Here is a 13,226-nt window from a genome sequence, read left to right on the forward strand (position 1 = left end):
TTTATGGGCATAGGCCAGATAGGAGATCTGTCTGTAGGACGGCCTAGAAAAAGGTGGAAAGATGCAATCAGAGGAGATCTGGAGAAAATGGGAGTGAGACAATGGCACAGAACCGACAAACATGAAAGGCAATAGTATACGCGGAAAGAACTCTCGAAGAGTTATATAGGCTATTGATTATGTTCAAAATAAGAGAGCTAAAAGGAACTACAACGTTAACGGGATTTTATTGTCTCATGTGGTCAATGTAACTCTAGATTTGAAAAAACCGCGGAGTACTACCATTTAAATGGGTGCGTTTTTGAGAAAGGGGTGAATTAGTTCCTAGGCATAGGGTAAAATAGGGTGAGTCCTATGCACTTTTGGTACAAACACGTCTACAGGAAAATTGTTCCAGGTTAAATTTCCTATCGAAATATCACATTTTAAATTCCAAAATATTTTTATTTTCAAAAATATACTCAAAAGAAAAGCAAGAAAAAAACACGAAAGAAAGAAATTTTGTTTTTTGTCCCATAACTTTTTTTCACAGAGATATAGGTATAGGCATTGCTTCAGCGAAAAATAACTGCCATCCTTCCTCTTTAAAATGACGTTTGGTAGAAGTCTCTAGGATCTACAGCAGGGTTGTCCAACTGGCGGCCCGCGGGCCGCATCCGGCCCGCGAGGCTATTTGTTGTGGCCCACGTAAGATTTTCGAAAAGCATATATTTTCTTTAAATGCTGCCACTGTGAAAAAAGATTTTTTAATTTATATTTTATGGTTTAGCAGTGTTTTTACATCACAAGTACTGTACCGCGTGCCGCTTGGCGGACGTGTAACGAACACAATCGTCCTCCACCACTATGAGAACTGCACTGCTCCCAGAACCTCCCACTGCTTACCATCCGTCGCCAGCCGCCATCGTGCCAGTGTGCTACTGACACGTAGGCTAGTCGGCTAATCTATTACGTTGCTAGTGAACAGTGAACTTGATTAATTCTTTGTCTTGATTCCTCTTATACAATAATGAGTGTAAAACCAGTAAAACGGAAAATTGCTAGTGAGAACAGAATTTACAAATAAAGTTGGGAGAGTGATTACTTGATTGCTAACAATAATGGAAAGTTGCAGTGCTTAGTGTGCATGAATGTCGTTTCAGTGCCTAAAGAATATAATGTGAGAAGACATTACACAACAGTGCATGAAAATAAGTATGCTACGTACACAAATGAAAGTCGGCGTGCCCTAGTTGCAGATTTGAAGAAAAAGCTTAAACAGCAAACTGGTATGTTCAGTAAAATATTACACTCTCAAACGCATTCTTTGCTTGCATCTTATGCCGTGTCGCTTGAGCTGGCAAAGGCAAAAAAACCTTTCACTGATGGCAATTTGATAAAAAAATGTGCTGTTGAAATGGCCAAAGCTTTCGGTGATTCTAAAATGGCGGAGAAATTTGAATCAGTGCCACTTTCACATCAAACCATACAAAGAAGGATTGTTGCTATGGGTGAGCAAGTAGAAAAATCTATGCTTAGCCTGGTTAAGAAAAGTTCATATTTCTCACGTTGTTTGGATGAAAGCACTGATGAAACCGATGTTAGTCAGCTGTTAATATTTGTGCGCACTACTTTTGATGATTTTACCAATAAAGAGGAGTTATTTGATATTTGTCCTCTTTATGGAACAACAAAAGGAAAAGACATCTATGAGGCTGTGAAGAAAACAGTTGACAGAACTGGAGGCTTTGATAAATGTTCAGCCATAGCAACAGACAGGGCCCAATCAATGACAGGTAAAAAAATTGGATTAGTGGGTCTGCTTCGAGAGAATGGTGTCACTTGCCCAATAATTCATTGTATTATACATCAGAGAGCTTTATGTGGAAAATCAGTCAAGGAAGATCAAGTTTTCCAAACCGTGATTAAGATTATAAATATGATTAGAGGTGGAAATCGATCTCTTTTACACAGGCAACTTAAGCAGTTTTTAGTGGAAACAGAGGCTGAGTATGGAGACTTGCTAATGTACAACCATGTAAGGTGGCTGAGTGCAGGAAAGTGCATGGAACGATTTTTTGCCATAAGAAAGGAAATCCCTGCATTCCTCAACAAATACGTTTCATCTGACACAACTGAACTGGAAGAGAAGTTTAAGGATCCAGAATTCTTAAGACAGTTAGCTTTTATAACAGATCTGACTAATCATCTTAACATGTTAAACTTGAGTCTCAAGGAAGAAACCAGACGGTTTCAGATTTGATCGGAATGATAAACGGATTCCGGAATAAGCTGAACGTGTTTAAACGTGCTTTGGAAAAGAACAACCTGACACACTTCCCTTGCTGTCTGCAAATAGCAGAAGAATTCAACGGTGAGGAAAATATTGAGTTTTCATCCTGCATTTCACAAATTGAACAAGTTATTGATAAATTCAATACAAGATTTGAAGAAATTGAAAGTCTCAAAAGCAGTGTACTACTTTATAATAACCCTCTTGGAGCAACCATTGATGATCAACCACCCAACTTACAGCTTGAGTTATGTGATCTTCAAGCAGACATGTTCCTAATCACCAGACAAGAAAAGGGACCTGAATTTTTCAAATTACTGTCAAAGGAGAAATTCCCAAACCTGCTAGATTTTGGACTGAAAATGACGTCAATGTTCGGAAGCACATATACATGTGAAAGTGCCTTTTCCTCCATGAAATACATAAAAAACAAAAACAGAAGCAACCTTACCGATTCTTCCTTACGTCATCTTATGAGACTGTCTACAACTGAACTGGAGGTGGACATTTCTTCATTGGTGGATGAAGCCAATCGACCACAGTCCTCACACTAATTGGATACATCTTTTTCGTTGCTTTTGCAATGTTTGTCTTGATTATTGAAAAGTGTTATCAATAAATTTTCCGTTTATAAAAAAATGTAGTTGTTGAGCAATAAAAGAAATAATACTCTTTTTTGTTTTAATTATTTTTATACCTCACTTTATTTTGTTATTACTTGTAACAAAATTATTATATGGCCCGCGACAACATCAAAGGTTTTAGTTTTGGCCCTTGAGGCATTGCAAGTTGGACACCCCTGATCTACAGTTTTCGAAACGGGAACTTTCAAAATTCGTTGCTTACTGCATTTTTGGGCCATTTTCCCCTTTATTTCGCAAACATTGTTCTGTAACTTTTTTCTACGCATCTCTAGGTATATGCAATGGTACATTTAGTAGGAAGATAAGTCAATTGACTTTAAAACGTTCTATTGTATAAGGCTCTATGACTATTTTTAAGCAAGTTATGCTTTTTTAAGGATTTATAGTTTTAATATTTTTTTTTGATTATTTATAAAATTTTTCATTATGACTCTTTTTCTTGCACATTTAGGTATATATATTGTGAAGTAAAAAAGCTTATTTTCTTTACAAAATGCTGTATTGCAAAAATTCTAGGACTATTTTTAAACAAGATATCCATAGGATTATTTTACAAAAGACAAGATATCCAAAAATTTTAAAATTTTTATTTTTTTTTCAATTAGAATAATATAACTGCATATTATAACAAAATTTTTAATTACAAATAACTTTTCTAATAACACTTTTCGATATTGTGAAATATAAAGGTACTTTACTCTTGAGCGAAATTCGTATTTTTTAACATACCTCGCACACTATTGATAAAATTTTATATCTGATTATTGCATCTTAGGTTTTAGACTATGCAGAGCATTTTATAAAGCATAACTTTTTTTCATAAAGTTAATAATAAAAATGTTTTACATATGATTCCCACTTAGTGGGACATATTGCATGTGTATATGTATGTCACACTTTGAAAAAGCATATTTTATCTTGTTTACAAATAGTCAGATAGTCCATTTTATAAATAGTCTTTACAATACACCATTTTAAAGTAAAGAAAATAAGCTTTATTTTCTATTGCACAATGTATATACATAAATATACAATAAAAAAAGTTACAATGAGAAATTTAGAAATAATCGTAAAATATATCAAAAATCATTAAAAGTATAAAATTTTGAAAAACCATAAATCTTTCTTAAAAATAGCTATACAGTGTTCTACGATAGATCATTTTAAAGGCAATTGACTTCTCTTTCTATTAAATGTAACAGTGCCTAAATCTGCGTAAAAAAGTTACAGAAAAATGTTAACGAAGTAACAATGAAAATGTCCCAAAAATCGCTCTGAGTGGTGAACTTTGAAAAATCATATTTTAGAAACTGTAAATCACAGATTCTTCTACCGGACATCGTTTTGAAGAAAAAGGATGGAAGTTTTTTTTCTGTGAAGCAATGCCTATACCTATATCCCCGTGGAAAAAAGTTATGGGGCAAAAAACAAAATTGCTATCTTTCGTGTTTTTTTCTTGCTTTTCTTTTGAATATATTTTAGTAAAAAAATATATTTTTGACTTTAAAATGTAATACTTCGATAGTAAATTTAACCTGGAACAATTTTCCTGTAGAAGTGTTTGCGCCAAAAGTTCATAGAACTTACATTAATTCGCCCTGCGCCTAGGGACTAATTCGCCCCTTTCTCAAAATCGCACCCCTTTAAATGGTAGCACTCCACGGTTTTTTCATATTTAGAGGTCCATTAATCATATAAAATAATAAAACCCCGTTAACGTTGTAGTTCCTTTCTAAAATACATAATCAATAGCCTAATAACGCCATTGTTGATGACGATGACTAAATATTTTTGACGTTAAATTTACAAAAAGGAACAAAGTTTTTGTATTACAATCAAGATTATCGTTTTCAGAACAAGCAGTTATCATCACGGATAGGCAATGTTTTGAACAGAGTTATTCAGTATTCAGTTAAGCAGAGTGAGCAAAAGATTTAAGCGAATAATTACAATATGATTCTCACAGCCAAAAAACTTACAATTTCGAAATTTGGTAATCGAAATTAAAATTCATGTTTAATTTAAATTGCTAATCATTATTTTCGTTCCGAAAATCAAAACAAAGGTTTTATTATTTTATATGATTAATGGACCTCTAAATATGAAAAAACCGCGGAGTGCTACCATTTAAAGGGGTGCGTTTTTGAGAAAGGGGTGAATTAGTCCCTAGGTTTCATGGCGATTGCTATAACTCTCATGCACTGAGGCTGAAAAACATTTGCGTCGATTGCATTCACGGGAAAACTTTTAGAGAACTATTCGGCAGCAAATATTTCTTGGGGATTTTTTGTCCGGGATTTTTTGTGGAAATATTTTGTCCAAAAAAATTTGTGGGGATTATTTGTCCGGGGATTATTAGTCCTAGCTTCGATAATTATACATTCCTGAAAATCATCTTCGTAGGCAAAATTATAGGTCATAGGTGACTAAGGCCGTCCGCACATGGGTCGACGCTCAAAGTAGTCGACTCGATTACAGTCGTGTAGATCTCTCCCCGCCACTCAAGTTTCTTTGTTGTGGCATTGGGCTCCGTATACGGAGCGTTTAGGATTGCAAAGACGGAGTGGTTTGAAATGGAATGACCCATACAGGGTGTTTCATTGGGAAAGTAACATACGTTAACTGTAGAAAGAGGACACTTAGACGATCTCAAAAATACCATACTTAATGGATCTTACTCCATTAATAACAAAGATACTGGGTGTTTTATCTATTTTGCCATTTTCTTAATTGGTTTCATAACGTTTAACTACACTGTATATTTATTCTATATTTGGCACGCAAATATCATTTAAGATGTACAATAAATTAATTTATTTACAATTGTAAAAATGCAGATCCGGATTAAAAAATATTGGAAAAATGTTCCGACCCCAAAACAACACCCTGTACATTATTTTTTTAAATGGATTTTTTAGTTGAAAAGAGGATGAAAAACTAAATTCAGTGGTATAAATTGAATTTTCGGCAAAATGATTTTTCTGGTGAAATTTTGAATTTGAATTCGGAAATTAAGTGAATTGCGAGAGCTCGAAGTAGAAAAAAATTGAAATACAGCTTACAACTTGTCAACCTCACTGTATATTGATTTTATATTTAACACGCGAATATTCTTTTAGGTGTCCAATCAATTAATTTATTTACAGTTATAAAAAATCCAGGTCCGGTTTAAAAAATATTGTGTAAACATTCCGACCCAAAAAACACCTTGTATATTAATTTTCTTTAAAATGGATTTCGCATTTGAAAAGAGGATGAAAAATAAAATTAGTGGTATACTTTGAATTTTCGACAAAATGATTTTTCTTGTAAAATTTTGAATTTGAATTCTGAAATTATGTCAATTGCGAGAGCTCATGTAGAAAAAATTAAAATGCGACTTAATTTTAATTAATACTATTGTTTAATCTAAATTGGTAAAATGTTAATATTTTAGTGTTTTTTTTATTATGTATGAAAAATAGTTTTTGGTGAATATTCATCTTTAAATAATGAATAAATAATAAAGGGTCAATAAAGAATACATCATTTTAATCAACAAAATAGCTAAAAATTATAACAAAACAGCGAAAATTTGCAGCATAATCACTATTCAAAAGTAAAGTACCTACTTATTCAAAATTACCACCATCAAAAATTATTTTTTTTATACGTAGGTACGGTAAATTTTTGTAGTTAGGTACCTAGCGTCATGTGTATTGTGTACTGTGTGTGTTGAGTAAGTGTCTTGTTACATTGCAAAGTCGACGTCATTGTCTTTGCAAAGAGACGCTAATTGTATCCGAACGTCTGCGGTCCCTCCGGTGAGTACCGATCCCACAAGGACAGAAACTATTTTCATTTATTAAATTTATAATAAACGAAAAATTTCTGACCCTGGTGAGATTCGAACTCACGACCATTCGGACCTTTCGATCCAAAGGTAGGCGCTCTTACCACTGAGCCACAGAGGGGGTCATTAAAAAGTATTGTTATGTGTGCAAATGTTAATATTTTACCAATTTAGATTAAATAATGGTATTAATAGTCATATTTTAATTTATTTTACTTTGAGTTTCGCAATTCACATAATTTCAGAATTCAAATTCAAATTTTTACCAGAAAAATCATTTTGCCGAAAATTCAAAGTATACCACTAATTTTGTTTTTCATCCTCTTTTCAAATGCAAAATCCATTTTAAAAAAATTTAATGTACAAGTTATTTTTGGGTTGGAACATTTATACAATATTTTTTAATCCGGACCTGGATTTTTTATAATTGTAATTAAATTAATTGACTGGACACCTAAAAGAATATTCGCGTGTTAAATATAAAATCAATATACAGTGTGGTTCACAAGTTGTAAGCTGTATTTCAATTTTTTTCTACTTAGAGCTCTCGCAATTCACTTAATTTCAGAATTCAAATTCCAAATTTCACCAGAAAAATCATTTTGCCGAAAATTCAAAGTATACCACTGAATTTAGTTTTTTATTCTCTTTTCAACTGAAAAATCCATTTTAAAAAAATTTAATGTACAGGGTGTTGTTTTGGGGTCGGAACATTTTTCCAATTTTTTTAAGCCGAACCTGGATTTTTTACAATTGTAAATAAATTAATTTATTGTACGCCTTAAATGATATTTGCGTGCCAAATATAGAATAAATATACAGTGTGGTCAAAAAGTTATGAACCAATTAAGAAAATGGCAAAATAGATAAAACACCCAGTATTTTTGTTATTAATGGAGTAAGACCCATTTAGTATGGTATTTTTGAGACCGCCTAAGTATCCTCTTTCTACAGTTAACGTATGTTACTTTACCAATGAAACACCCTGTATAATAACCTTTTGTAGTATTATTTGTATTATTTGATCTTTATCTTCTCTATCTGTTTTATTTAATATCTGTTGGTCTAATTAAACTTATATGTGAATGGGTTGCATGTGTGAGTCCATACTATTGTAGTAAAGAAAAGAGAGACGTTCTCACAAACAATTTATTTTACAACTGACGACCGGTTTCGCTGTCTACAATATTCACAGCATCTTCAGGTCACGGTAAAAGTAAAATTAAATGCTACAAATAACAAAAAAATAACAAAAAAAAACAAAAAATTATTTGTAGTTATTTGTAGCATTTAATTTTACTTTTACCGTGACCTGAAGATGCTGTGAATATTGTAAACAGCGAAACCGGTCGTCAGTTGTAAAATAAATTGTTTGTGAGAACGTCTCTCTTTTCTTTACTACACTAAACTTATATTATTTGCAGATGAAGGAGAACCGATCAATACTGATTCCGAAAGATCAGAAGATGAGGACTATGATGATGATTCTTCTTTTATTTGTGATGAAGGTAATACGGAATTACTATCAGGTGATGAATTTGATTTGGGAAACGAACAGACAAAGAAAAAGTCGCGAATTATAAACGTAGATGACAGGGATGAAGAAGTTATAAAAATTAAAAGGAAAATCAAACCTGAGCCGATAAAGAGAAAATCCAGAATTATTAAGATGGAAGATTCTTCAGATGATGAGGAAGTTGTTGATTTAGTATCTGATCAGGAAGGATCTGTTAATCCAACTAGTGAAGAGTCAGATCAAGCATCACCGAAGAAAGATACCATTCAAGAAACTGTTAAACCAAAATCATCTATCAGAATAATAGAAAATGTAGATGTCAGAGAAATTAGGGACACAACATTAAGCGAACGAATTAATCAACTTGTAGATACATTTTGTACAACAATTCCTCAAACAGGTGATGTGTCTATGAACCTTTCGCTAGAGTATGCAGGTAAAGCTTCTCCTGAAGAAAAGAAGAAGAGGTCAAAGAGAAGAAAATCAAAAGATTTTCAAAGAAAAAGTATTTCTGAAGAGGAAAATTTGCCAAAGACACCAAAATTGGCTGAAGAAGTTTCTCTTGCAGAATCGCTTAAAAATGTGCCAACAAAGCCAAGACTTAGCCTTAGTATGACTGAAGATGATCCTTCCACGTCAGAACAATCACTTAAAAGGCGTTTAAGTAAAAGTATGGATGATGTAGAGAAAGAGATCAAGAAACGCAAAAAGAAGAAATCTAAAAAGTCCAGACAAAAAGCAGAATCATATAAAAAATCATCAGCAGACTCGAATTCTGTCAAAGATATAAACTTAGATGAATTATCGTTTGGATTAATAAATGGACTTCTCACAGATGTTAAGAATAGACCTAGGAGGATGATAAAGCCATCTACTTCAAAAAGATTTGATCTCGATAATAATTGGACCGTAGAGCTTGGTGTCGATGCAAAACCATCGACGAGCGAGATTTCCAAGAAAGAAACAGAAGAATTTAAAAAACCAAAAATTCATCCAAAAGATTTTAGAACTCAAATGTTATACAGTTCGTCAAGAGTTAAAAGAATAGAAACTAAACAGCTGTTAAAGAAAAGGGCATATTTTTAGAATAGAATAAGTATTTTTTTAATTGTAGGCATTTAAATATCGTACTTTTTTGTTAAGTCTGAACTTTTTACAATGTTACCCGTTGTCTTATTTTTTTAGTAAATATTTTTTTAATTCTCTGTTCTTTTATTTTTGATTCAAAGACCATATCTCCTTTCCACACAATAGCCCGATCAGGAAACACAAAATTTTACGAAAACCTCCAAAAAAATAAAGGAAGGATGAAAATTTGGGAATAGGTAGTTGAAATTGTCTTTTATTATACAGGGTGTTTGGTAAAGAATGGGCCATAGCTTAACCTCAGGTGCCTGAGGTAAAATAGGCCGATTTAAGCCAACTTACCTTAGTACAAAGTTTATAATAACCGAGATACAGGGTGTCAAAGTGAAACTTTTTTTTTATTTATTATTGAATATTTCCTGACAAGTATGAGATAACAACATGAAATTTGGTATGTGGGGGTTTTTTGGGTCGAGAAAACTAAATTCCCTACCAAAAATTATGTATTGCGCAGAGGGCGCCACATACGCCTTTCAGCACTCATTTATTACGTTCAATTTTTTTTATCCCTCACTCTGTATAATTTTGACATTAAAATTTTTATTCTCCTATTAGTTTTACTTAAAAAAGGTATACTTCTTTTATCTCCCTAAACTCGACCGTTTTCGAGATAAACGCATTTTAAATCTGTGATACACCATCATTTTTAGCATAATATCATTGTAGTTACACCCGAATAAAAAAATATGAAAAAAATTTTTTTAAGAAACGCTTTTCTTTAGTTACGAGTGACCAAAATTAAAAACATAAAAAATCAACTAAAAAGCAAAATATTTAAAAAAATTGAAAAAATCTAACACATTCGTCAAAGAAAAGCGTGGGGCGTCTTCATCGAATAAACGGTTTTCGTCCCACGCTTTTCTTTAACGAATGTGTTAGATTTTTTTCAATTTTTTTAATTTTTTGCTTTTTAGTTGATTTTTTATGTTTTTAAATTTGGTCACTCGTACCTAAAGAGAAGCGTTTCTTAAAAAATTTTTTTTCATATTTTTTAATTTTTACTTTTTAAATATTAAAATATATCGTCATGTTTATTAAAATATATATATAAAACATATGATGTACTAACATGGAAAGTAGTTGGAATCCGCAAAAAATTTGAAACTTTATTGTGAAACAATTAACGTAAAAAGTGAAATTATGCATAGTTCATATCATTAGCTACCATCCGTAAAAGTTTTAAGTTTTTACATCGTAAAAAACAAGAGAATTTGAGCATTTTCCATTAAAATCGTTTTTTTTTATTTAAACAATTAAGTAATAAACAGAAAAAAAAATTTTATTGACTATTCGTGTATCGTTCCCGCGAATGCATATGTCTGCAAATTTTCATTCATTTGCATTGGAGAAAAGGCAGTCAAATTAACGTCTAAAGATTTGACGCAAACTATTGAACTAAATAAAAGCGTTTAAAAATAACTTAAAACCTTAAAATTATCCAAAAATGTATCGCAAATTTTTTCAAATGGAATTTGCGATGCAATGACATAAATTTGAGAACTGGCACAATTATTATGGTTTTAAGTTCTTTTTCGGGTGTAACTACGATGATAATATGTTAAAAATGATGGTGTATCGCAGATTTAAAATGCGTTTATTTTGAAAACGGTTGAGTTTAGGGAGATGAAAGAAGTATACCTTTTTTAAGTAAAACTAATAGGAGAATAAAAATTTTAATGTCAAAATTATACAGAGTGAGGGATAAAAAAAATTGAACGTAATAAATGAGTGCTAAAAGGCGTATGTGGCGCCCTCTGGGCAATACATCATTTTTTATAGGGAATTTAGTTTTCTCGACCCAAAAAACCCCCACATACCAAATTTCATGTTGTTATCTCATACTTGTCAGGAAATATTCAATAATAAATAAAAAAAGAGTTTAACTTTGACACCCTGTATCTCGGCTATTATAAACTTTGTACTAAGGTAAGTTAGCTTAAATCGGCCTATTTTAACCTCAGGAACCTGAGGTTAAGCTATGGCCCATTCTTTACCAAACACCCTGTATAAGAAAAAGTTTACAATTCTACATCCCCTACATTTTACAAAAATTGGGAAATTCGGGGTGAAAAATATTTTCTCGGGAGTGAAAAAATATACGTTCAAAATATGCCCGGAAGTGGATAAAATGACTAATTCTAAGCAACTTTTGCTATATAGAGTTTTTTCACTAAGTCGATACTTTTCGAGTGAATATGTTCATTTAAAAAAAATGTTTTGGGACGGTTTTTCGCAGATAACTCAAAAAGTATTATAGAGAAATATTCTCAGTAAAAATATAGCTCTTAAAAATTAAAAAAAAATGGTGTACGCGTGAGGTCTGCAGACCCAGTAGAAGCAGAGTTGTAGCTAATAAAAAGTAGATTCTTCGTCAAATTCCAAATCGAATATTTCAATGTGAAATAACCAAAAAAAACAGCTCTTTTCGGGGAAGATTCATTACTACTTTTTTAAAGTGCTTAAAAAAAGGGTTATTTTTGTTAAAAAAAAACTTCTAACATTAAAAATAAGTGAGTTACGCTCAAAATATTGTTGGGCCCTTTTATTTTTTGGTACAAAAATCGCGAAAATCACCCCCTAATTAGCTTCACAAATAAAATTCATCGTTACCGCTTCACAAATTACTTTACTTATGTATTGTTTATATTATCTATAAGTTCCATTGGTTCAAAGTGCTCATTTTTGAAAAGAATTGAGTTTAAAATAAAACATTTTTTTAATTTTGAAAAAAAATGGAATTGTTCATGGAATTAACTTAAAAATTATTAGTAATACCAAAAATCTTAAAGATTAATAAAATATACACTTTGCTTTTCTGAATATTTTTGTTTTTTTGTTAGACAAAAATTGGTTATGCTATGGCTGTTCAAAATTTGACTAAACTCGTGATTAGTTACTCGTTCAAGCCATTTTAACTACAGCTTTTTCAAAAATAAGCACTTTGAACCGATGAAACTTACAGATCATATAAATAATACATAAGCAAAGTAATTTGTGAAGTGGTAATGATAAAATTTACTTGTGATGCTAATTATGAGGTGATTTTCGCGATTTTTTTACCAAAAAATAAAATGGACCAGCAATATTTTGAGTGTAACTCACTTACTTTTAATGTTACAAGTTAAACACTTTAAAAAAGTTAAAATGAATTTTCCCCGAAAAGTGCTCCGTTTTTGGGTTATTTCACATTAAAATATTCGATTTGGAATTTAATGAAGAAGAACCTACTTTTCATTAGCTACAATTCTGCTTCTACTGGGTCTACAGACCTCAAGCATACACCATTTTTTCAGTTTTTTATAAACTATATTTTTGCTAAAAATATTTTTAGACCAGGGCGCATCTGTAAAAATATTAGTACATTTGGACGTTGAGAGGTGACTCTAATTTTTTTGCAGAAATTGCTTGAAAATAAATCAAATAATAATATTTGTATTATCCTCCCTCTCAAAAAGGTCCGGAACATTGTTTAAATAATCAAAATGTCAAAAAATTAAGGAAAAATTCGATTTTTTTCTTGGTTTTTTGATTATAACTTTAAAAGTATTCATTTTCGAGAAAAGTTGTACTGACATAAAAGTTGCGTAATTAAATTTCCTACAATATAGAATTAGTTAAAAATTTAAAAAATAGTCACCCTTGTTGCAAAATAGCAATAATTGTGAAAAATCCATACAAAAACAAGTATTCGCATTTTACGTTTTTCAACCATTTATGCTACACTTAGGACCTTCATATTTCACACTGAAAAACTTTATGATACAGTAAAATAATAATTTAAATTTCATTAAGATCGGTTCAACAGATTTTGCAAAA

The 13,226-nt window shown here is 31.5% G+C and overlaps 1 protein-coding gene across 2 annotated transcripts in view; it reads left to right on the top strand.

Moving 5' to 3' along the window:
- LOC126890529 (myb-like protein X) overlaps positions 1-9,469 on the top strand; it is a 40,585-nt gene extending 31,116 nt beyond the window's left edge. For both annotated transcript variants that reach the window (XM_050659533.1, XM_050659534.1), the window contains exon 4: positions 8,173-9,469. In XM_050659533.1, the coding sequence (XP_050515490.1) occupies positions 8,173-9,350 (1,178 nt within the window). In that variant the 3' untranslated portion in view covers positions 9,351-9,469. The remainder of the gene's footprint in view (positions 1-8,172) is intronic.
- Positions 9,470-13,226: the final 3,757 nt, after the last annotated feature.

The sequence above is a fragment of the Diabrotica virgifera genome, chromosome 8 (genome assembly GCF_917563875.1).
Source record: "Diabrotica virgifera virgifera chromosome 8, PGI_DIABVI_V3a".
Taxonomy (NCBI): Eukaryota; Metazoa; Arthropoda; class Insecta; order Coleoptera; family Chrysomelidae; genus Diabrotica; species Diabrotica virgifera.